Source organism: Notolepis coatsorum, assembly GCF_963971535.1.
Source record: "Notolepis coatsorum genome assembly, chromosome: 18".
Taxonomy (NCBI): Eukaryota; Metazoa; Chordata; class Actinopteri; order Aulopiformes; family Paralepididae; genus Notolepis; species Notolepis coatsorum.
The window spans coordinates 85,746,607-85,774,378 of NC_140182.1; the positions used below are offsets into that span (position 1 = coordinate 85,746,607).

At 43.2% G+C, this 27,772-nt stretch overlaps 1 protein-coding gene across 1 annotated transcript in view; it reads left to right on the plus strand.

The window, feature by feature from the left end:
- ppm1h (protein phosphatase, Mg2+/Mn2+ dependent, 1H) overlaps positions 1–27,772 on the plus strand; it is a 146,603-nt gene that overhangs the window by 23,023 nt on the left and 95,808 nt on the right. The window contains exon 2 of the mRNA XM_084335326.1: positions 23,664–23,829. Within this exon, the coding sequence (XP_084191452.1) occupies positions 23,664–23,829 (166 nt within the window). The remainder of the gene's footprint in view (positions 1–23,663; positions 23,830–27,772) is intronic.

Below are 27,772 nucleotides of genomic sequence, written 5' to 3' on the forward strand. Positions count from 1 at the left end.
AGAAAAGAGAAAACAAGATGTCAACACCGCTTCACAACGGTGACATTACCACATCCGACGGAGTCAGCACAGTACCAACTGGCCTGTGTAGCTGACTTTGAACATGAATCTGCCGCTATCGCACATTACATGCACATATCCCCTCGTGAAGGAATACTCTCATTTGGATATGAAAGATGGGGCCTTAACACGGTGACAGAGAGAATCCACTCGTCCAGAACACACAGGGATCACCAGTGTCAATGGTCGCGGCCCACTAGTTAAAACTATAATGGTCTCCAGACCAAGGCCTTCTGTCGCCTAGGTGGCTGAACAAAGGACCCTAGTCTGGGGCCGGTTTCCATAAACTTTGTCAAGTAGCCCCCATAGCACTAACAGACAAGTGGAGCCCGCCAGCAAACACTACTCACCCAACCTGGAACGCACCGCTTCTCACAACAGCGGCATGTCCGACAGTTCAGCTGTGGCCTGACAGGTTTCACCCCAACAAACACAGCAAGGAACTGCAGTTGAGAAGCATGCAGCGGCGTGCTCCCAATACGAAAACCGGTGGAGGGTTTTTAGAATGATCATCATCTTCCAGACACTCCAGTACGAAGACAATATCGCCGTATTTTCTCGAAAATAGTGAGAGAGAAAATAAAGATATGATGTCAACGTATCCTTGTTTCCCAAAGCTGCTCCTAAACCTTTCTTCCATCATGGTGTCAAGTGTGGGGATCTACCGAGGCACTTCTTCCTTGTGGTGAAAGCGAGAAGGAGGAGAGCAGGTGACCACACACCTGCTTATGAAGGTAAGCTGATGAGGGGTGTGGTCAGACTAATACTGGTATTAGAGGTACATTTGTGGTTTATTCAGTACGCGTGCACGTACGCGAGATAGTGCAGTAGTGATGCCAAGCAGAGCCCCTAATGAAACAGAACTGTGGAACAGTCTGAATGTGGTGCTAAAGCAATGTCCAAACATGAGACAATTCAAACTGATGTATAAGGAAATTATGTTCACGAGGTACATGGATGAGGAAGGGACTTGATATTCACGGGTGTTTACATTTTCTTTTTATTACATTTTTATTTTATTTCTTTCATGTTTTACATATATCGTTGTTGTTTTTTGGCATATATATATATATATGTTTTGAAACGTTTTAAATTAGTACACTCATTTGAGTAGTGGAAAAGGGGTAGGATTAAATAAGTGTATACTTCTTCCTACTCCTTTTCTAAATGTAAATTGAGTTATGTTTTGCTTTTGTTTAGTTATTTATTGTTTGAGTTATGTTTTGATTTTGTTTAGTCATTTATTTTGTTTGTATTCATTTACATGTTCGAAATAAAGATTTCAAATCAAATCGTGAAAATGTTATTATTTCAATAATTTCTGTTCAATGACTCCAAACTGATGGTCTAAATTCTGTCATATTCTGTGAAAGCAATGAACGAGATCGGTACTCTGAATTGGCCAATACTGAATGTTTAGGACTCGCAATCGGTATCGACAGTGAGAGGGTGGTATCGGTGCATCCCCGGTTATAAGCCTACTGTATGCCTTTACAACAGTTCCTACCGAAGGACGGCAAAAACCAGGGCATGAGCAGAAATCATCCATCCCTGGTCTTTGGTTCCTCTCTCCCTCATCTCTGTCGTATAATTATAGTGATCTGGTATAATCGCCCGCTTCCATGTGGTGGTGCAGCTTCCTTGTAATCATGGCAGAAGAACAAAAATCCAGAAGATGAAGGATGACGCTGCAGATCATAGAAGATCAATCTAAGATGAATCTAGAGGACTGATTGGAAGATTAATCTAGACGGGTCATTAAGGTTAGGGCAAGGGTGCAAACACAGACGTGCGGTGAACAGTGATTATAGTTTTACATGCACTAGCATTGCTTAGGATACCTTTGAAACGAGGGCTTCTACTGAAATGTTCATAGTGAAGGAAGACGGAACAAAGAGGCAGGAAGACCCCAGGACACTACGAAGGCCCAGACTTCAGAAATTAGAGCAATGCTACCCTTAAAAAAATTAATGTAGTGTTCCTCGAGCAAACTTGACAAGAGACCAAAAATGACACAAACTTGACTTCCAGTTAAGAACAATTAAGGCCATGGCAAGAGCCCCGAATGTCAGAATGAGAATTAGGATTGTGAGTGAAAACAAATGCGTAAAGATGACATCCCACATCTCGGACATGGTTCATCCCTCGGGGGTCCGAAGGCTTTTCTTGTCGGATCAAAAGGTATCTTGCAGACTGATGGGAGTCTGTGGCGCCAACGAACAGCACTTTGTGGCGCTTTGGTCTCCGATGCAGAGGATGAATGATCCCTTTGTCGCCTGCGGTTCCTCTGGAAAGCTAGAGGAAGTCTCACGCCGTGTTTGGGGTCATTGGTGTCACATAGGGTTGTGACAATTCAACTGCATAGATTTCCGAGCGGCTAGGTGGTGTAGTGGGCAAGGCGCTCGCCATCAACGCTGGAGAAGCTGGGTTTGAATCCAGCTCTCGGCGTTGCTATCAGCTTGGCTGGTCGTTCATACTAACACAATTGGCAGTGTTAGGGGTGGGAAAGCTGATGGGTGGGTCCTGGGCGTTGTGGACAGCGACCCCTACAGTTCGGTCGGGGCGAGTGCACAGCGAGGGTAGGATCTGGAGGGAGGTAGTGTGACCTTCCACACGTTACACTCTCCCTGTGAGAATCTGCGCTGCCAGGCTGGCTGCCGGCTGGCTGCACATGCGTCGGAGGAAAGCATGTGACAGTCTCCGGCCTCCCGGACCAACAGTAGGGGGGAGTGCGCAACAACCAGGAAGGGGGTTGGGAATTGGCATAACGACTAAACAGTGGGATGGAAGAAAAATCGGAAAAAGGAGGGGGGAAAAGATAATAATAAAAAAAAAAAAAACTGCATAGATTTGAAAATGTTAGAATCTATTAAAAAAAATTTATTTATTTATTTTCTTTCAAAGCTTTAATTTGAGGGTATTTACAATTTTACATACAAATCAGGTGAACAGTGTAGGACATTGCCAGACACTTGCTCTGCCAGGCCTCTACTGCAACTGACTTTGGTTCCTGCTTGTTTTTGGGGCATTTCCCTTAGTTTTGTCTTCAGCAAGTGAAATGCATGCTCATGCTTGAATTCAGGTCAGGTGATTGACTTTTTCAGGTGAGACCATTGCATAACATTCCACTTAAAAACTTAAAAACCTTCGCAGTACTATGCTTCAGGTCATTGTCCATCTGCACTCTGAAGTGCCGTCCATAGAGTTCTGAAGCATTTGGCTGAATATGAGCACTTCAGAATTCATCCTGCTGATGTTGTCAGCAGTCACATCATCAATAAATACAAGGTAACCAGTTCCATTGGCAGCTATACATGCCCACGCCATAACACTGATGAGGTGGCTTTGGATCATGAGTAGTTCCTTTCCTTCTCCATACTCTTCTCTTCCCATCATTCTGGTACAAGTTGATCTTTGTCTGATCCGTCCATAGGATGTTGTTCCAGAACTGTACATGCTTTAACACTTTGAGTGCCAACGACGATAAATCCCGTTAGTTCATGCCATGCGTTGAGTGCCAAGAACGAGAAATCTCGTTATTTAATCGTTGTTTTTTTTTATTATCGATTTCCATACATTTTTCATCAATCTAGCCTCACGTTACCAGTGGGGATCTGTCTGAGCTCGAACAGGGAAAATACCGCCCCCTATTGTCTCTCCGGATGGTATTGCACCCCATTGGATTGGACTGAATGAAATGGATGGGAAAAAAAGAGTCCGGATTCCACATTTTACTTGTCAGGCAGACAGGCATGTAACCGGAGACGATCCCACTCATTGCCCACCCTCAGAACAGCGTGGAATATGTGTTGCCAGTACCCAGCGTTGGATCAATAAACGCGATCGATATTTGGAATGGCGATCAGGAATTGGAATAATCTTTTTGGAGAACATCTGATCTGAGGTAAGGAATCAAATTTGACCAGTCTTGGGATAATCAGAGCTCTTTTCACATATATCTCAGCGTGTCCCATATGTGTGTGTGTGTGGCTGTGAGTGTGTGTGCTGATCAGGAAAAAATAAGATAATCGATTTTCAGCCCGCTTCTCCAGCGTGCATAAGTACACGTATACTATCGATAATCGAGCGTTTATTTGAAAACGATTCATAAATAGGCCGAAAAATTACAATGTGTTTTGTGTATTACAGTAAAGCGCGATTCCTGCAGAAACTTATTTTTTTTCTGGAAGTTTAAAAAAACGAGCGTTCTTCAAAATGGTATAAAACGGAAATGAACCGATTATTAAAAGAAATCCGTTTCGACAATGTTGACTGCAAACAAGTCATTGATAAGCGACGGGCGTATTAGACACATAGCCATCATTTAAGATATAGTTTATGCGTTCGCAAATGTGCTCGCTCTCTCATTGAATAGAGTGTTGGCAATCCAGAGCCAACCCGTGCGCCCCCTGCTGGCACTCAAAGTGTTAAGATGCTGGAAGTCTGCACTTAAAGCACATCTTCATTTCAAATGTATTGTGGTGGTGGTGTACGGCACCAAAATGATGAAAAATGTGTTGATGACCAAATATTCATGGTCCTGACTGTACATGTGTCGGAAGTAACAATATCACCATAGAGCGGCAGACGGTGTATTACATGGAGTTTAAGAATGATTTTGTGAAGATTGATTGATTGATTGATTGATTGAAAAGTTTATTAACAGATTGCAGAATGGGTACAGTACAGCTCAGTACATACAATTGTTAAGGGGATGCAGACCAGAGAAAGACTTTCGTCTTGTTTACATCAGGGTCCCCCATTTTCAATTCATCATAACATATGACATACATGACATACAGATAGACAGTACTGCTACATCTATACATTTATGACATATCAGATTTGCAAATACAGTACTGTTTGTGATACAAAAGTGTCCAGAAAAAGAGTGTATATACATTTGGCATAGAAACTGTACATTGGAGGAGGTTGGGTGGGTGGGGTGGGGTTGGGTGGGTGGGTGAGGGCTGTACATTGGAGGGGGGGGGGGGTTGGGTAGGGGACACACACACATTTTACACTGTACATTGGAATACTGACAAAGCCTTACTTGGTCATTTACTGTACAACTAGGTTAGGACATTTGTAGGGGCCAGTTTCGAATTGCAGTCTCACGTAGGTGTTTTTTGAGAGTGTTTTTGAAAGTGGGTAGTGATTCACATTCCTTTACAGCTTTAGGTAGGGCGTTCCACATTGATGTGGCATAATTGCGAAACGTGTTTAGTCCCTTGTTTGAGCCGAATCTGGGTTTTACATGATTTGTGGAGCTCCCTCTGGTGTTGTGATCGTGGTATTCACTGACCTTTGGGAAGTATTTTGACATGTACATGGGTACCTTGGTCGCGTAGTGTATCTTGTAGACCAGGCCCATTGCAAGTTGCTGTACTCTGTCGTCTACTCTAAGCCATCCTAAGAGAGCTTGAGTATTTATATTACTGCCGTAGCAGAATCCACGACCCGATGAGCTTACAATTTGTCACTTCACTCCTCACTCTCTCATTATCCAATCACATCCTTTCCTTTCTCATGCAGCATTTTAAGTGCCACAGACCATCTCCCTGTTATCAGTTGCTTGCTCGCTTCTCATGCACAACCTGGGTCTCGACGACCTTAGATTGACATCACCCTGCTGTATCCAAGCCAAACCGGCCTTAATTCAACCTTGCAGACTATTCATCATCCTCTTATCTACAGTCGGGGGGGGGGGATAGCGAGAAGCCTGGTCTTGTGAAATAGAGCACAATCTGTGGTCCTTTCGTCTAAAGAACTCTGTTCTCTGTTAACACATTCAGGGCCATTTGGATGCGTCTAAAATCACTGTAGACGGCCAGCATATCATAATAGACTTGCATAGTCCGTGGGGCTGTTTGTAGAGCTAAATCTATACTTTATAGTATTGCTATCTGTCCATTCTCATTGTCAATTGAGACCATAAACCGTCCCTTCAAAATGGCTTAAAGAAATAATTTTTTCAGCAATACGTTCTCATTTTATAGCGTCTTGAATATAAGCGTTATAAGGGATTTCGGCTGGGATATTACCTGGAAGGCGAGATACAGGGCTAATAGCTAATAACGTTAAATCCAATGGCATTTCGGATATACAGAAGCTACAGTTAAAACACAAACTGCATATGATCGGTATGATGGTCCACCACGAATGCATGAAAGGGGGGGGCGGGGGACGTCATTTCTGATTATTGATTACCAATAACCGCGTTAGCCTCATTAGCCTCATTCATTGATCGGGTGGATGGCTATCAAAACAATGCCTGATCAGCGTGTAATTTACGTGAAAAATATCTTACCGTGGGCCGGTTGGATCCCCCAGAGCATTTCCCAGTTATCGATCGCCATCTGGTAGATCGATATGTCCATTGGCTGATGATATATTCCGTTACTGCATAGTGAAATCCGCGTCCCAAAAGGTATTCCAAGCTACAGGCTACACATCCAGAATCCAGCTACTGGAAACTACATTGAAAGTCAAAAAAAAGAATGCACCGTTCTGCCACAGGGCACACTGCATTATCGGGACAGCGCCCCTAAGAGGATCTGGCCGGTAATGCACTTTCCAGAATTCGAAGAGGAGGGTAGATCTGCAGTGCCGCTCGGTGACATCGAGTAGGTTATTACAATGGAATAAAAGCCAAAACAACCTTGCCACGGACATGTCCGTGGTTGGTCCTCAACCGGTGGATTCGAAACACGGATATATACGTGGTCGGGCGGGAATGTGTTAAAGACCACATGTTTAAATTAGGGATGCACCGATCCGATTTTTTCAGTCCCGATACCGATATCGATACCTGGGTTTGGGTATCGGCCAATACCGATCCGATACCCAGTGTCAAATTTTTGTCTCTCAAAAAAGTACAAAAATAAATAATTTAATCCACGTTTTTTTTAAATTTTTTATATTAAAATATATTTTGTTTTTAAGAATTGTAAAGGATCACAAGTGTGTTTTTGATTTGTTGTAAACAAAGACAGAAAATAAACTTCATTCATTCAATTAACGCCTCACTGTCACTGTGTGGAAGAGACTGGGATCATTATTTTGTGCAAGGCAACATCAGGCTTGACTTAAAACATTACTTTCCTAACTTAGTGTTAGTGAAACTAAATGTAACAAATTAACACATAAATAAATGTACTGAATGGTTATTTCTTATTTTATTTATTATTTATAAAAAATAAAAATAAAACAATACCCGATCCAGCTATTTTACTGATATCGGCAGCCGATACCGATACCAATATCGGATTGGTGCATCCCTAGTTTAAAATACCCCTAATAGGATAGATTATACAATGGCATGCAAATATCTTGATTCTGATTGGCTGAAACAGTCAAGTTAGCCGTTGTTATTTCGTGTAACACACTCCACGTGACCCCAGATCCCTCCCACAACCGAATAACTTTTTCTGAATGAGTCCGCCATAGATAGACAATGGAAGTATGAATAGCCTTTGAACGAATCCTCCAAAAAAGATAGTCAACTGGAATATGTTAGTTTGTTACACATATGTTGGATTATGTAATTGGTTTGTCATCATGACCCATTGTGAAAAAAAAATAAAAAATGGCCGTCGATTTTTTTTGTCAGACTTGGATCTTGCCTTTCCCAAACTTAGGGTCGCGACCCAAAATGGCGGGGTGGGGTAACTGTACATTGGATTATCGACTAAACCTGTTTGAAAAAACTACAGAACTTTGCGTCTGAGGGGAGTGGCCACTGGCTGAGTGCTCTCTGTCTCGGGTGCCGGAGAGGAGAAGCACACACAACATGAGGGAGGAGAGATGAGACGCACCTAAATCCATTGCGGGGTGAAAATTTGCCGCAAAACATTAATATCTTTGGAACCGTGTATGTTAAATTGTATCTGAATCGGGAGATGATCTTTTCTCGTCACAATTGAAATTGTATTTCTCCGTCACGCAAAAGCTGGCTGGCAGTCTCCCTCCCTGCTTCTAGACACAGAGGCAACATATATTTTTTTTTGGACCTACTTTTTCTGTGGATGGTTTTGTGAATAAATCTCCATTATGATTCAATGACTGTGTGTTTATTGTATAGCAATAAGGTTGGGTGAATTCGGCCATTGTATAACGCATTACATCACTTGAAGTTGTGTGCTATACGAATTAGATCACGCCTAGGGTGGTCTAACGACCCTCTGCTGTGCCTCGGGCCTAACAACCACCCCTAGGTGTGATCTAATTTGTATAACACAATCCGTCGCGTGATGTAATGCTTAACTACATGTCATCTCAACAGAGATGTTCAAAAACATCTGGGATAGGTTCATGATGGGACCCTGATGAAGACCAAATCTAGTTAATTTACATTGGTCACAATTTCTAACCATGTAGCTTTTTCATGTTTTGTTTTAACTTAAATATCTCTACTGATTTGTGTATGATACAAAGTGATGACCCCCACCATTCCTGTCACCAATGTTGGAAGTTTATAACTGTTCACCATTGAAATGTAAGCTAAAATCAGCTAAGCTAAGCCTACAGCAAATCCAATGGGTTATTATTAGCCTACGTATGTTATGGGGAGACTTTGAGATCGCCCAGAGTGCAAACAGCCTATTAAAGGCATTCTCACTGTGTGACCTTCAGCCTTTCTCCTTGTCAATTTCCTATTGCAATTTCCTGTACATCTCAGCTAGAGAGAGAGGATCTCTTGCCTATATCTCTGTCAATTATTCTCCTTCATAAAGGATGTGGCAGCCAACCCCATTATGGAAATAACCACGACTGAGTCTCGTATAACTGTATATTTATAGAATCTCAAGAGTGTTTTTAATAATTTCATCAGAATTCTAGCCTGGACGTTGCTATGCATATCTAAATTGTACATGCGGCCGCCTTGTAATTGGAACTGGATTTAATAATGCTGTGATTATTGCAGACTACAGAACGCACCAGTCCAAAGGAGCATGAAGTTGCATGTACACACACATGTAAGATGGGTGACACACAGGAACACACACACATGCATTGGGTGAAATGCCTCTCTGCGTTTGACGTATCCCGTCATCCTTCCCCCCCAAGGGCAGACACACCCGGGGACCAATCCAAGTGCTCCTGTCCGTCTTCGTCAGGGACGCGACAGCGTTGGCGTTCTGTTCTGCATGTTTTTCCATTGGGTTTATCTCTTTGGGGGGGGGGGGGGGGGGGGGGGGGCTTGCGAGCACGGGGGGAACATGCAAACTCCACAGAGAAAGGCCCAGGAAATACCCAGGCATTAAAGTGTTCCGTCTTGACCATCAATTTGATTATATTTATATAATATCTTGATTTATATAAAAAAAAATTACTTTTTTTTTCTTTTTAAATATAACGTTTGCCAATGGGGATGTATCAGTAGTATTGGCAGTGGTAGTAGTCGTAATAGTAATCCAGTCTATTTTTTTATTTTCTAAAAAAGAAACTAGTTCTGGGCGCCGCAGTGGCGAACCACATAACGCGTCGCGGCATGGCCGACACGGGTTCGATTCCCGAACCCGTCGTTATTTGTCGAATGTCTTCCCCCCACTCTGTCTCCCGTTTCACCTCTCTCTCTCTCTCTCTACTGGACTGCCCAGTAGAATAAAGCGATAAACGCAAAAAAATTAAACTAAATTTTTTCTTAAATAAACTAGTTATTAGTTTATACACAGGTAACCACTTTTGCTTAATTTCTTTGATGGCTCAAATGTATGCTCTAGTGTCTAGTCGATTTTGTGTTTTGAGCACAAAGTTCATCATAGATCTAGCCTCTTAATTTTGCTCTCAAAGTGCACCAGATTGATGCATTTAACTTTAAAACTTAAATAAATATATAGTTCCGGGGGGGCATGCCCCCGGACCCCCCTAGAGGGGCAGAGGGTCACCCACTACCACAGTCTCACTAAATCCTGTGAGAAACACTGAGGATTCAAAAAAAATTACGGCTGTGGGTAGGGCGTTCCACATTGTTGTGGCATAATTGCGAAATGTGTTTAGTCCCTTCTTTGTATGATAACAAGCCTTTTAGTTCATGGTTCAAAGTAATAGGAAAAGGGTGCTAGCTCGCCATCAATCAGAAGCTAGCCACAACACTTGCGTTCACACTCTCCAGAACACATCCTCCCTGCCTGGCACAACAACCACAACAGTAGAGTCTATAGTCACAGTCAGGACAGTAGGCTCTACAAGTAGGCTTCCTTAAAATGCTAATGCTGGGCGGTCAGGTGGCGTAGCGGAGATTGCACTCGTCACCAACGCAGGAGATGCTGGGTTCGAGCCCAGCTCTCGGTGTTACTACCAGCTTGGCTGGTCGTTCATACTAATACAATTGCCAGTATTAGGGGGTGGGAAGCTGGTGGGTGGGAATCTGGCGTTGTGGACAGCGACGCCTACAGGTCAGGTCTCGGCGCTTGCTCAGCGGGGGCAGGACTTGGTGGAGATAGCGTGCCCTCCCATGCGTTACACTTCACCAATGAGAGTCCTCGCTGTCAAGTGAAAAGACGTCACTCGCAGGGGCGTATCTAGACCCAGCACTTCAGTAGGGCACAGAAGGGCACCGATTTTGACGGGTTTGTGGGCGAAAATGGGTGGATTTTGTAACTATTTTTTTTTAACTTTATTTCGGTTTTAGGGTTAGGTTAGGGTTATGTTATTTAATTATTTTGGGGAGCCAGCCCCCCAAACTCCTGAAATGCATAGAAATCTATGAAATAAATAAAACAATCTGACATTTATATTAAAAAGAGCTAGCCCCCCAAACCCCTAAAATACATAGAAATCTATGCATTTTGGAACAGTTACTATATATATATAGTCAAGAAAGCATTTAGTCATACTTAAAGTTTAAAGTGCTTTACTTGCATTGAACATTGCATTGAACATTGAGGAGACATCATTAGAAAGCACAATGTATGTTTCCATAGTTACGCAGATTACACACAATTGTACATCTCCGCTGAACCAAATGATCACACAGCTATAAACTCCATTTCCGCCTGTCTCTTAGCAATAAACAAATGGATGACGAACAACTTCCTAAAATTAAATGAGGGCAAAACTGAAATCCTACTAGTCGGTCCTATAACAAAAAGAGAAATGTTACAGAGCAATATGGGGCAACTTACTCCTTGGATCAAACCCAAAGTTACAAGTAAATAACCTACACTGGCTTCCGGTAACATTTAGAATTGATTTCAAGGTCCTCCTCCTTATATACAAAGTATAAACATTGCGATCATCTACTATTGAAGGTTCCAAGCCACAGTCTAAAGAAAATCGGGGATGCAGCCTTTGCTAACTATGCACCAAAGTTATGGAACACACTACCTATGGACATTAGGGAAGCTAGATCTCTTAATATTTTCAGAAATAAGCTAAAAACGTACCTCTTCACCATAGCCTTCTAATACACCCCGCTGTTGATTGTACTGTAGCACTATTTTACTCTGGCCATTCTATTGCATAATTTTACTATCTATTCTACTATTCTATTATTGCACTGTATTATTGGTGTGCAAACCAGTCAACTTACAAAAAAGAGCCTGTTGGAGGATTTCAACAAGATAAATGCGACAACATTGCAAAATATTTCACTATAATATTTCAAAGTGAAGTAAAAAATATTATAATAATTATTTGATGTTAAATGATCATTTGATCATGTTAAAAAAGGGGAAATAAAAAACATTTGTAAAAAAAAAAAAAAAAAAAATGTAATCAGTGGGGCACAGATGATAGTGGTCTAAATACGCCGATGGTCACTGGCAGTCGCCGCACGTATCGGAGGAAGCGTGCGATCGGCTTCGGGACGCCCTTGTACCGACTCGTAGGAGAACATGCGTACAACGACCTAGGGGAGGGGGGGGGATTGGCACAACGACTAAATTGGGACGGGGAGAAAAACAGAATAAAAATAAAAACGCTAACGCTATTAAAAAAAAAAGAAAAAAAACAGTGGAGGTTAAAATAAGAATATGACTTGGCCTGGAAAAAAGTTCAGTCAGGAGATTTTTTTTGCTTTAATCCCTGAATACCCCACCTGGGTGCGTGTATCTCTTCCGCAACGGAATTCGGTTTCCTGGTTCCTCTGATTGGCCGCGACCCCCACGTGACCCGCCCCCCTATCCACCGCTCTGCCGCGGACTCGCTCGCTTCCTCAATTTATACGCATGGAAGTATTGACCAGGGGTGCAGTGCTGGGCATACACGGTCAAACGACGTTTGGGCTTCGTCACTGAGGCAGAAGTACGCGCATCCTATTATTATGCAAAGTCTAGGTGATAAGTGCCGGCCGGCCACACAAAAATGACTCGTTGCGCCGTATACCCCGGCCGCCGGCACTTATCACCTAGACTTTGCATAATAATAGGATACCGACAACCAAATACAAGCCCTGTAGGTGGGGGGTTGCTTGATCTCCCGACTGGAAGGATGAGACAAGTTGTATCATCTGTTCTGTGCGCAACCGAGGGAACATGTATGCGCGTGCACGCGGGAGCGCGCGTGCACGTGACGTTTGGCCTTGGCCCATATTACGACTGCACCACTGGTATTGACTGAATGAATGAATGAAAACGAATGAATGAAAACACAACATATTCCAGTTAACGGTATATTTTTTTAATGATTTGTTACGGCGTAGTCGTTCTATATGAATTGAAAATGGGGGACCCTGATGTAAACAAGACAAACGTCTTTCTCAGGTCTGCATCCCCTTAACAATTGTGTGTATTGAGCCGTACTGTATTGTACCTATGGATGGGTACCTTTCACATTTGAACCGATACGGTACCTGTGAATCGATACCGGTACCCAACGGTACCTTTTTTCTGTACTTTAGTCTAAAAAAAATTGTCGTGAAAAAAAATAATTCTAACTACAATTTCGACCGTTTTCGGCTTGCCATTGCTCCAACTGCTTTGTTGTTGAATCAAGTCAAATCCTAGGTAAGCATATATTGTGCGTGTGAACGTTGACATGAAAAGAAAAAAGGTTAAAAAAAAAATAATAATAATTAATTTATTTTTTTGGTATCTCACTTGAATCGATACTCGGTAGTACCGACGTGTTTCGGTTCGGTTCCTCAAAAGAACCGAATTCGGTACCCATCCCTAATTGTACCCATTCTGCAATCTGTTAAATAAAGTTTTCATTCATTCATTCATTCATTCAGTCAATACTTCCATGCGTATAAATTGAGGAAGCGAGCGGCCGCGGTGGATAGGGGGGCGGGTCACGTGGGGGTCGCGGCCAATCAGAGGAACCCGGAAACCGAATTCTGTTGCGGAAGCGATACACGCCACCTGGGTGCCTGTTGCTTCTTCCCAATCCAACAGTGCAAAAATGCTTCCGCATTCGTCACCGCAGGTACCGTAGTGGCGTACGCTAATGCGCCTTTCATTTTCCTTCACGCAGCGCCCAGCGGCGGCGTGCTCACTGAGGTGCGTGCGTGCGCCGGCGTGCTCGCGAGGTGCTCGCGCATGAGATCCCGCCTTAACAATATATATAAGTCACCGCCCCAAATTCAGTATCCAGAAATAGCTCAATTGGCAAGACCCCATGGCTGTGGATCCTACAGCTAGTTGCTGGTGAGTTTGAATCCCGTCAAATATATTTTTTTTAACGTGATTTTTTTTTAACGTGTATTCTTTCGCCGGTTAAGGTTAGGCATGGTTAAGGTTAAGGTTAAGGTTAGGCATTGTTTCGGAGTTGGTTAAGGTTAGAGCGGTTAAGTTTAGGCGCTGTTAAGGAGCTGGTTAAGGTTAGAGTTTGTCAAAGAGAATGGCAATATTCTTTCTATGGTTAAGGTTAGGCATGGTTAAGGTTAAGGTTAAGGTTAGGCATTGTTTCGGAGTTGGTTAAGGTTAGAACGGTTAAGTTTAGGCGCTGTTAAGGAGCTGGTTAAGGTTAGAGTTTGTCAAAGAGAATGGCAATAGACAGCCTATTTCCGCGCGACAGCTCCCAAAGCGGGCCTGAAAAGAAAGGCGCTTTACCGTAGTGGCGTGCGGTGACGAATGCTTCCGCATTTTTGCACTGTTGGATTGGGAAAAAGCCACACGCCACCTGGGTACCTCAAGTGGGAATCGAACCCAGGGCCTGTTGACTCATTCACGGTCAGCCGTTTTATCCTACCTTGTACTCAATGGGCCACGCTTTAAAATATATGGATTTTCACTGTGCGTCGCAGTGTTTGCAGGGCTACATCTATATTCTATATTATAGCTATGGAGACAATACTATGGCTCATTTGACAGTAACTATCCCTCGTCCAACATGTAAAAAAAATGTATAATAAATGTTTTCATGTATACGTTCGCATGTTATACCGTGGTGAATATTGTATAGTTTCAGAGTGATCCTGGCTAATTCCTGGTAACTGCGTTATGGAGCGATATGTGAATTTAGCTAAAGGCGTTCGCGTTGCTCGCCTGGACACGTTACTATTTCCAAATCAAAGGTATATAATGGGTATTATGTTTCATCATGAATGCATGAAAGGGGGAGGGGCGTAATTTTTTTACGCTTTGATTGCCAGCAACGGCATTCGTTTTGAATACTACATACGTTGATCGGCTGGATCGATATTAAATCATTGTAGGATCAAGGTGGAATTGACGTCAGATAGTCCTTACCTTTGATCGAGGTTATTCCAAAAAGAATATTCCAATTGTCTGATCGCAATTTCCAGTATTGATGTCCATCGGGTCCCTGACATGAAGTGGCACAAGATATGCCTCAAGTGTGCTGAACGCGTTTCAAAGTGCTCGGTAGGGATGGGAATTGATAAGATTTTATCGATACGATTCCATCAGGGGAGGATACTAACTTTTTGGCTTACCAGCCAACTGGCGAGTAGCTGATTTTTTTTACCAGCAAAACAGATATTTTACCAGCCAAAAAAAAATCGCTAATTGTGATAATTACTTCTTTGTATGTCTTCGTCTCAATTGATTTTCAATCATAGTAATAATCACACTGTGTCTCTACTCTTTAAAATATTTATTAGCATAAAACATTAATAACAGTGTCTCTACTCTTCACAATATTAGCATAAAATATATTAACATGAAAGAGGGATCTATTCTGGACTGGGTTGGGGTGAACTGGGCAGTGAAAGATGCTGGGTTGGACTGGGTTGGGCAGTGAAAGAAAAAAACTGAAGTATGTTGTGAAGTGTATAGATAGATGTGAAATGTATAGATGTAGCAGTACTGTCTATCTGTATGTCGTGTATGTCATATGTTATGATGAATTGAAAATGGGGGACCCTGATGTAAACGAGACGAAAGTCTTTCTCTGGTCTGCATCCCCTTAACAATTATGTGTATTGAGCCGTACTGTATTGTACACATTCTGCAATCTGTTAATAAAGTTTTCAATCAATCAATCAAGTTAACTTTGAACCTCTGTTGTCAAGCCGCGTCAATGTTGTGTATGCATCTGGGTGGGTAGGCATCACAACTGTGTTCACTGTGCCTTTAAGACAGCACGGTGGGCTGGACAATAGGAGCCTCGTATGGGTTCTGCGGTCCTGCAGCTGGATGCATCTCGGGCTGGACGACAGGGCTGTGAAATACCCTCAGTGTTGTGGTATCGTCAGTTCGGTTGGTGTGTTGTTGTGCACTGGTTGAGCATGCAATAAAACATATAACCTTACGTCGTAGTCCGGTGCGTTTTTGGAAAGATTATAGTCATAACAGATACACGGCTAACATGGGGCTGGCTGCTTTGAGCACACACACACACTAACGTTAGCTAGCAAGCAGCTATATAGCTAAAACGCTAACTAGAAGCTAACTACTGTATACAGTTCCAATAGACTAACATACACCTCTGTGATTTAAATGTGTCCTTGCCTTAGACTCGAGGGTTGTACTAGGGTTGGATGCAGTTCCCCGTTGGTCAGTCTGTCTGTTTTCCATCTTCTGCTGTGTTTAACGTTCCGCGGGACTTTTATTCAACATTATATATGTCCGCCGCGGGTTGGCCAGTAGCCTACTGCGGGAACTTTTATTAAACATTATATATGTCTGCGGGTTGGCCAGTACTGCGGGAACTTTTATTAAACATTCTATATGTCCGCGGGTCTTGTGCAGTGCTCTCGTGGCACTGTCAACTAAAGCGAGCACTCAGGAGACGTGACCGTGATTGCAGAATGTTTTTTTTTGTTTTGTTTACTAGTCGCCAGACTGGCGAGTGGTCTTCATGAATCACTCGCCAAACCTAAAAAATACTCGCATTTGGCGAGTAAAGTGGCCTAATTTCCTCCCCTGGATTCCATTATCGATTTTGCTTATCGATCAGATTTTTTTTCGATTCCCTTGTCGATTCCTGATATATTTATAATTTAAATGAATAAATTGGAAATGCAACATAACTAAGCTGGTTAGTATAACAACATGCAACTTGACATTTCTGATTGTCATTCATCATTTATTGTTGAGCCCCCATGTCAGAAAAATACAAAAACAAAAAAAGATTAACTATACACTTAAATAAAATAATGTATTTGAGAACTAATTTAATCTATTGAACTGTAGTTGCATTCAACAGGTCGTTATTGCAAAAGAGAAATTGTTAGCAATAACCTACTTGTATAAATAAAGGCCAGCTCAGTGTTCTCTCTCTGTCTCTCTCTGCAATGAGCATGGCTATTTAGCTAGCTAGCGGTTAACGTTACTTTACCATGTAAATGAATGACTAGGATGCAAAGCACTTTCAGTTTTCACTGCACACACAAAACGGTCGCAATATCGAGCCGTTTAGGTTTTCCTGGTCAAGGAATCAAATAGTCTGCTATGGCTGCATGCATGGCGCTAACGTTATTGTTTTTAAATGCGCAACTGCCGGAAAACATGGCATCGATAAGAGGAATCGATAGTCACGGAGGCATGCGATTCCAGGAATCTGACAATTAGGAACCGGTTCCCAATCGATTCCGATTCTCGATTCCCATCCCTAGTGCTCGGATGAAGTGATTTACTTGGCTTGGTCTAAATTCTCCGCCCGGACAACATTAGATGTGACACACAGTGTGAAATAAAGTTTCAAAGGGTGGGCAATACTGCCACCTAGCAGGATTCGCTATTGCACAGAGGCCTGTAATGAATAAAAAAATCGAATAAAAGAAAAAACTGCCAAAACCCGACTATACTTTGGTATGGCGCTCAACCGCTGGCGAGATAACCCGACTTTACTCGGGTATGGCGCTGAACTAGGGCTGGGCGATTCTTGCTCAAATGTGAATCACGATTTTTCTCTCTAAGAATTGAGATCACGATTCTCTCACACGATTCTTATGTTTTCACTAAAATCATTTATTGCACTCTTTCTTAACTCATTCACTGCCGTTCACGCATATATACGTGTTTGTCCGCCAATCGAATAACACTAACCACGTATACGTTATTGAATCGTTATTTCTTTCATTCGCTATTTCCATTCATAAACATGCAGGCAGCTGTGTGTTATCACTGGGGATGGGTCTGAGATCGCAAAAGTCCAATACCGCCGCCTAACGCCTTGCGGCCGCTATTGCACTCCATTTGAAACAACATGGCTTGTTGTCTGGGCCGAGCTGTGGCATGCAGGCGGGGTCTAAATACTCCGGCAAGACAAGCGCTTATAACACATGCATCGACGAGGGTCGGGCCCCCCGGGTTCAAGTCAAGTCAAGTCAAGTCAAGAGTTTTAATTGTCACGGCATACAGGTATACAATGAAATGCGGGTGGTCTTGCCCGCAACGATGTGCAATACAGTGGTACATATAATAGAATCAAAAGAAGAAACAACATTGTGCAGTAACAGGTAGCAGGTAACATGGAGTGACATCTCGGTATCTGTACATAGTTATTTACAGCGCATGTGTGACATGCTAGTTAGCTTTGGTAGTGCAATACACTGTTCCTGTTATTCTAATTTAAAGTGTCCTTTCCTTTGGCCATAAGTGTGCGTGTGTGCGACATGAGTGTGTGCCCGCTCATGTTAAAGTGTTAAGTGGCTGCTCGTGTGTGAGCGTGCACAGTGTGCGTGTCGTGTGTGTGTTCATGTGTGCTTGTGTGTGGACAGTTCAATGTTCTGAGCACTCAATGTACATTGTTCATGGCTCTGATGGCCTGGGGGAAGAAGCTGAGCCTAAGCCGCTCTGTCCTAGTAGCTGGGATTTGCAGGCGTCTGCCTGACCTCAGCAGCTGAAACAGGCTGTTATTGGGGTGGTGAGGGTCTTTCATTATCCTGCAGGCTCTGGATTTGCACCTCTTGTTGTATAGAACCTGCAGGGGGGGTAGTGCAATACCCGTGGTACGCTCGGCTGAGCGCACCACTTTCTGTAGGGCCTTCTTGTCCTGTGCCGTGCTGTTTCCATACCAGGCAGTGATGTTTCCGGTCAGGATGCTCTCTACAGCTCCTGAGTAGAAGGACTGGAGTATCTTCCCCGATACTCTGAACTTCCTTAACTGTCTCAGGTGGTAGAGACGCTGTTTCGCCTTCTTTACTACTGTGCCTATGTGTGTTGACCATGTCAGGTCCTCTGAGATGTGGACCCCCAGGTACTTGAAGCTGCTCACCCTGTCCACGGTAGCCCCGTTTATCATCAGTGGTGTGTGTGTCTCCTGCTGTCCTCTCCTATAATCCACGATCAGTTCCTTGGTTTTGCCAATGTTCAGGAGCAGGCTGTTGTCCTGGCACCAGCGTTCCAGTACCTCAACCTCCTCCCGGTAGGCCTTCTCGTCGTTGTCCGAGATCAGCCCCACCACCACCGTGTCATCTGCGAACTTCACTATGGAGTTGGAGCTGAACTTGGCCACACAGTCGTGTGTGTAGAGTGAGTACAGCAGGGGGCTCAGAACACAGCCCTGGGGGGACCCGATGCTCAGGGTTCATGTTCAATGCTGAATTACGTTGGAAACACGATCGCGATCAGTATTTGGAATGGCGATCAGATAATTGGATTCTTCTTTTTGCAGTACATCATAGACGAGGTAAGGACTATGTTATCAATCTTGCGTTGATCCGATAATTCTTTCCCCGCCATCGGAGTGTGTTGTATGTGGTGTGTGTGTGTCCCGTTGGTTGCGATCAAAACACGGAGGGGGCGCCCCCCCCCCCCCCCCCCCCCCCCCCCTTTCATGCATCCATGATGAAACATAATAGCGATAATCTAGCGTTGATTTCAGATTGATTATTGATCCAGGCGAGGAATGGCATGATTTATAGTGAAATGCAGTAAAACGCTGTTAAAACATAACGTATATGAAAGTGCTTGACTTAAACTTAAGTCTCTTGTAACATACAAAATAACTCCAGTCAGAATCGTCATCATTTAAAAAAGTTAAGTAAAAAGTAAAAAAAAATTAATAAAAAAATTCTTAATTTTTTTTATAAAAGAAATCGTCATAATTTAGAAATGAGATTGCATAGGTCTATGAATCGAGATCACGATTTTATTTCGATTAATCGCTCAGCCCTAGTCTAAACAATGCAGAAAATCAAGCCACTTTACTTAAATTTGTAACATGTTGCATACAGTATCCTAGCTCTTGGACTTCAGCATTGGCTGAATTCTCTGATACCGTATTTTAGCCTGGTTTATCCACCCGATATCTGACGCCAGTAGCAATAAGGATCGGTGCATCCGTAATTAAAACACTGTCCACAAACTCAACAGAAATGAGCAGAGACACTAAATGTGTCCACAACAATATTCACGTTCAGACTGCAGGCAAATGTGGCCCGAATCAGATTTATTTAGCTCATGTCATGATGATGATGATGATGATGATTATGATGTCATACTGTATGTTACTCAGAGCAGTTTTTCCTCTTATTTTTTCACAACAATGTGAACAGTATATAACTGCATATAATCCCGTTTACATACCTGTAGATACTATATGCATATCTGTAGATAATAATACTATAACACTGTGCATAAGTCTCATTATCATTTATATATTTTATATCCAGTTTAATCACCTGTATATTTATATATTATATTGCCATTTATATTGCTTGCACTTTCCTGCTACATTTACACTCTGGTTGGATGCCAAACTTCTTTTCGTTGTACTGTACTTGTGCTGTATGATGACAATACATTTGAATCTAGTCTGACCAAAATCCGAATTGAGCACCAAGGCTTGCAGTGTGAACATAGCCACATGTTAGAGGACATTTTAAATTTTTTATGCATTTTTATCCAATGACCCCAAACTGATGGGGTGTAAGTCTACACTGATCATTAAAATAAATCGGATCAGTACTTGGTATCGGACGATGCTGAAGGTTTAGTACTGATTCGGTATCGGCAGTGAAGAGGTGATATGAGTGCATCCCTGTGGTCCCCACACACACACACACACACACACACACACACACACACACACACACACACACACACACACACACACACACACACACACACACACACACACACACACACACACAACAACTAGTACAACATCCCTGTGGTCCCCACACACACACACACACACACACACACACACACACACACACACACACACACACACACACACACACACACACACACACACACACACACACACACACACACACACACACAACAACTAGTACAACATCCCTGTGGTCCCCACACACACACACACACACACACACACACACACACACACACACACACAACAACTAGTACAACATCCCTGTGGTCCACACACACACACACACACACACACACACACACAACAACTAGTACAACATCCCTGTGGTCCACACACACACACACACGCACACGCACACACACACACACACACACACACACACACACACACACACACACACACACACACACACACACACACACACACACACACACACACACACACACACACACACACACACACACACACACACACACACACACAACTAGTACAACATCCCTGTGGTCCACACATACACACAGTACAACAACTAGTACAACATCCCTGTGGTACACACACACACACACACAACTATGTGAGAATGCTGTTCATCGACTACAGCTCAGCATTCAATACCATAGTCCCCTCCAAACTCATAGCCAAGCTCAGGGACCTGGGCTTGAACTATGACCTCTGCCAGTGGGTCTTGGACTTCCTGACGGGCAGACCCCAGGTGGTAAGAGCAGGCAACTGCACCTCCTCATCCATCACGCTCAACATAGGGGCCCCCCAGGGCTGTGTTCTGAGCCCCCTCCTCTACTCCCTGTACACACATGACTGCGTGGCACAGCGGAACAACAACACCATCATCAAATTTGCTGATGACACAGTAGTGGTGGGCCTGATCTCTGCCAACGACGAGAGGGCCTACCTGGAAGAGGTAGAAAATCTGTCACAGTGGTGTCAGGAGAACTGCCTCTCCCTGAACGTCAGCAAAACAAAAGAGATGATTGTGGACTTCAGGAGGTCGGGGGTCAAGGACTACAGCCCCCTCAGCATCGACGGGGCACCGGTTGAGAGAGTGAACAGTTTCAAGTACCTCGGAGCCCACATATCCGAGGACTTGACATGGACCACACACATTGACAGTGTGGTGAAGAAGGCACGACAACGCCTCTACTTCCTCAGGCGCCTAAGGAAGTTCCAAGTCAGTCAGAAGATCCTTAGGAACTTCTACTCATGTACAATAGAAAGCATCCTGACTGGCAACATCACCTCCTGGTTTGGGAATAGCACTGCACAAGACCGTAGCAGACTACAAAGAGTGACACGTTCAGCCGAACGCACAATTGGAGGGGGGCTCCCCACCCTCCAGAACATTTACAACAAGCGGTGCAGGGGGAAGGCTAAGCGAATTATTAAGGACTCGAGCCACCCGAACAACTGCCTCTTTGAACTGCTGCGGTCAGGCAAGCGATACCGGAGTCTTAAGGCGAGCACAGAAAGACTCAGAAGAAGCTTCTATCCCCAGGCCATCAGGCTGCTAAACGAACAATAAACACTATGCAACAACCATCAAATGCACACAGCACACACACCCACACGCACACACTCACTTAAACAAACAACACACTGCAGCACCCACTCTCCACACTTTAGAACACACAAACACACTTTATATTTATTGATAAAGGATTTGCACTACAACTCGTACACCTACTGTAAATTGTACCTAAATTGCACCTCATCCCATTTCTGCCTTGCACTATATAGTATTGTATATTAGTACACTGCATAGTATTGTGTATTGTATATTATATGGTAACTCAGTTACGTCTATTCTGCATCGAACATTGTACATATGTCTATACTGAACACTGTGACCTCATTTTTTTTTACTTCTAATTTACATACTATACTATGTTATTTTATTTCATACTTATCTTATCTTGTCTTGCACAGTCTCTGGAGCGTAACAGTAAGAAGCATTTTGTATAAAAGTATTCTGTACTTCTGTATGACAACTATTAAAGAAACTTGAAACTTGAACACACGCACACATGCACACATGCACACAGTACAACAACTAGTACAACATCCCTGTGGTCCACACACACACACACACACACACACACACACACACACACACACACACACACACACACAGTACAACATCCCTGTGGTCCACACACACACATACATACATACATACATACATACATACATACATACATACATACATACATACATACATACATACATACATACATACATACATACATACATACATACATACATACATACATACATACATACATACATACACACAGTACAACAACTAGTACAACATCCCTGTGGTCCACACACACACACACACACACACACACACACACACACACACACACACACACACACACACAGTACAACATCCCTGTGGTCCTCACACACACACACACATACATACATACATACATACATACATACATACATACATACATACCGTAATTCCTCTAATAGTAACCCCGGCTTGTATTTGTTTCAACTGTAGCGGATACCAGGCTTGTATTAGGAGGAGGCATGTATAAGAGAGAGGCCTATATTTCTAATTTTCAAACCGATCATAATGAATAAATCAACATTTTGTGTCAGTTTGAACCCAGTAAAATGTACTGGGTTCATTTATTGAAACCAAGTACTGTATGAAATACGGTAGTAAACAGTGCAATTACAGGTGGTCAAAAAACGTTAAATAAAGTAAAATAGTGCAATCACAATACTGGACTGGTATAATAATAATAATAATAATAACTTCGTTTTATACAATTCTGAGGTAGGCTTACTCTCTTGGTAAACATTAACACCATACCATTATATGGTATTTACTGCACAGCCAGGCCAGCATATAACAACAATAACAAAATATACCCGGCTTGTATTAGGAGGCCGGCTTATAATTGCTTAGCTCAACAGCGCACCGGTCATTAATAGAGACCCGGTTTTTAATTGAATACCGGTTACTATTAGAGGAATTACGGTACATACATACATACACACACACACACACACACACACATACAGTACATATATACACAGTACATCATCGCTGTGGTACACACACAGTACTTACTCACACTTACCAGTACTCTCCCTCATCTGTCTACTCTACTAAATTCTTCCTTGACTCATGTAATATTCTCTCCCACCAGGGTGATCAACGCAGGGAAGAGCACTTTGAACGAGGACCAGGCCTGCTGTGAGGTGCTGGCGGTCAAGAGGAGACCCGGAGGCAGCTCCACACCCAACAGGACCCCGACCACCCGCAGGAGGTCCTCCCTGCCCAACGGAGAGGGCCTGGGGCCAAGGGAGAGTGTGGTGAGTGAGTCCCACTTAGGGCAGGGAGGTATGCAGAGTCTAGGGCTGTCCCCGACTAAGGATTTGGATAGTCGACTAAATTGGCCGAAATTTGCAGATAGTCGAACTGGTAGTCGAACTGGTAGTCGACAACCCCCCTGAATGCAAAAATATATATAAAAAGTATACATTTTCTTTTCATTTTTTTCTTTTTTTTCATTTTGGCTGTGGGGGGGGGGGGGGGGGATGCTTAACTCATTGGACGCCACACAGTTGAGCATCGTTTGTACTTACCACGCCAAGCTCTAAGATATAGGAATAAGTGGCGGTGTTTGCAGGGCTATAACTATATTATATATATATTATAGCTAGGGGTGTAACGGTACGCGGATACGTACTGTACCGCCTCAATGTGGTCCTCCGGTACAGTACGGGCTGTGCACTGAGCGATTGCAACGGTCAATACTAACTGACAAGCCTGTTATTGTTCAACTTCATTGCGAACTTTATCACGCATTTGAAACGGCATCACCCGAATGTGAATATCACTGTCTGGTACACGGAAGAAACATATCCTAGTGCAAACCCAGCTCCCCGTTGCAATCCGTTGCATTCAAGCAGCATCTCGCTATTAATTCACACCGGGCCAAAGCAATAACAAACGCCATATGTGTTTTTATAGCAGCAGATCTGCGACCATACTCCATTGTCGAGAACACTGGGTTTAAGCACATGTTAAAAGTAATATAGCCCGCTACCTAGTTCCCTCTCGTCATTAGGGGGACCCTGATGTAAACAAGACAAACGTCTTTCTCTGGTCTGCATCCCCTTAACAATTGTGTGTATTGAGCCGTACTGTATTGTACACATTCTGCAATATGTTAAATAAAGTTTTCATTCATTCATTCATTCATTCATTCCGTATTTCAGCCAGCAAGTCATACCACCAGCTCTGTATAAACTAGGACTCCCCTTTCATGACTGTGATGCAAGCCCTGCCCCTGTATTCAAGCATCACAGTCAAGAAAGGGGTTATGTATAAACAAGCACACGCTACAGTTGTCCACGACTTATCCTCCAAGGCATCTGCTATATAATAATATTCAGATTTACTTAAGTGTTATTAGTAGGTTACAGCAGTAAGCATTAGTTTGCTCAGTCAATTATGGCCAATTCGTTTTATATTGTTCAATACAGTTAAATAAATAGATAAATGAAAAGCATTTTTTTTTGTATCCCCCCCCCACTGTACCGGAAAAAATACCGAACCGTGACTTCAAAACCGAGGTACGTACCGAACCGTGGATGTACCCCAAAAAGAATATTCCAATTATCTGATCGCGAGTCCCAGTATTGGTGTCGATCGTGTCGCCAACATAATCCGCCACACATCATGCATCGGGAGCACTTGACGCTTCTCAATCCGATCGGGACAACCGCTCCACTTGCCCGACAAAGAAAAGTACGACCGGAGACTTTTGATCGACGCACAGGCCAAGATACAATGTTTCAAAGGGTGCTCGATACTGCCACCTGGGTGGATGCGGCCGGTATTGCACTTTGGCATTCTCAGGATGATTCCCCATGTTAACCCCGAGTCTGTGTGCCTGTAATGAATGTTATTTCTTTTATTCGATATTTCCAATGAAAACCCGAAGTCCTATACTCTGGTTTTTGGGGGTCCTGGCGCTCAATGCATGGCGAGCTAACCCGACTATCATCAGGTCTGGCGTCCAAAGAGTTAATGTCTGAAGGAGTCGACTGAAGGCTTCTTGTCCTTCTTGCAATTGGTCCACTGATGGATACATCTTGATATTTGTCTAATGTGTTCATTAGATGGGTGAAATCCTCTTTCTGTGCCTGTTAGCCTCGCTGGTATGCATGCCATTAGCTTTAGCCACGCTTCTAGGCCTCTTTGCTTTTGGAAAGAAGAAATAAAAAATAAAGTTATATAAATATCTTTTTTTTGCATTCGACTAAGAGGTAGTCGACTACGGCTCCTTTCGATCGATTAGTCGACTATTCGACTAATCGGGGTCAGCTCTAGCAGAGTCCCATACGGGTATATTCATGGGTCTGTGCAAACGTATGGATGTTTACTATACCGTCATCAGCAATATATAACAAATCGTACAGTTGTATGAGGAATTACGCATGTATTTGTTAAGATTTCCTTGCAGCAGTATTATAAAGATCTTGGGACAATGATTAGATGAAATACACTTTGAGTGATAAAGTGAAAAAAAAAAAAAAAACAAGAACACATCAAAAAGATATTAATCACTGTCATTTTCACTTGAAAAACCAGATGCATCCAATATCCTTACACTGTGAAAAGAAGGAAAAATATCATGATGTCCGTATCACCCAGCCCTAGTCCCACTCTCCTTGACTGTCCCTGCGGCTTTGGACTGCCTGTTCTGTCCCCTCATTCTGTCACATCGGCAGTTTACTGGAGTGTGCAGGACCGTGTCCTTCATGTTCGCACAGTAGTCAAGTACCGCTAGCTAGACACACACCCGGGCAGGCACACTCTGTAACACACACACTCAAACTGTAAACACGTGTCGTGCACGTGACGCATACACACATTTGAATACTTTATTTGGTTCGACAAATTATATTCCATGAACAGGGAATCAAATGTATCGGGGCCAAGCAGCACTGAACACTTAACACTTTGGCGACCACTGGGCTTAGTCTAATTAGTGGCTAGAGGACCGGGGAATGTAAACAAACGTGTGGGTTTTTCTACAACTATATCTATGCTTTATAGTGTTGCTATCTTTCCATTCTCATTGTCAATTGAGTTCATAAACCGTCCCTTCAAAATGGCTTAAAGAAAAAAAAATGCATCGGTAGGTTGTCATTTTATAGTGCCGTGAATATAAGCTTTATCGCAGATTTTGTCTCATATATTTTCTGGAAAGCTAGTTATGGAGCTAATGGCTACTAACGTTATATTCAACGGCATTTCCGTTTTATATGCTAATGAAATAACTCAAACTGCATATGATCCGGGCTGTCCCAGAGCATGTATGCATGAAAGGGGGGGGGGGGGGGGGACGTCGTTTAGTATTATTGATTACCAATACAGTGTCCGTGTAACTAGCCACATTCACTGATCGACTGCTTGCGTCTCACAGCAAGGTCTGATCCGGCTGTAATTTAGGTGAAAAAGGTCTTACCGTGAGCCCATGGGATACCCCCCAGCATTTCCCCGTTATCGATCGGCATCTGGCAGATCGATATGTCCATTGGCTGATGATAAATCCCATTATTCCATGGTGAAATCTGCTATTCGAAACGTGATCCACAGTGCATTGTGTTGGTTCAGGATCCGGGTACTATGAAACTGAAACTGAATGAAAAAAAAATAAGTTTTCCATTCGCCCACAAGGCATACTGCAGTGGAGCGATGGCGCCCCTAAGAGGATCTGGCCGGTATTGCATGTTCTCGATTCCACAGACGAGGGTAGATCTGCAGAGCCGGTCGGGGATCTTGACCCGGTTATTAATATGGAATAAAACAATAACAACTTGCCACGGCTATATACGTGCCTCTGGTCCACAACGCATGGCACCGAAACCCGTATATATACTTGGCCGGTCCCCATTGTGTTAAGGGTACACATAGCACCTCCTTCTCCAGGTGCCAATAATAGCTGAGACAGAGCAATTTGTTTGGCTTTTCTTTTAGACATTGCAGCAATTCTCAGACCGGTCATGGTGCATTTGTATACATGGCCAAGACTTCAGAATACAAGTACACTATATCTACACCTATACCCAAGGTTGGCCATCACATTGAGCAGTGGTTGGTATTTGATATACTTGTCCCGGAAGGTATGGTCCATGTACAGATCAAAGGTACAGCCTACTTCTATGACCAGTACCTCCCTGTGGCTGGTGTCAACAAAAAAAACATCTGGTGTATTTGGTATGTTAGCAAAGACATCGTTGG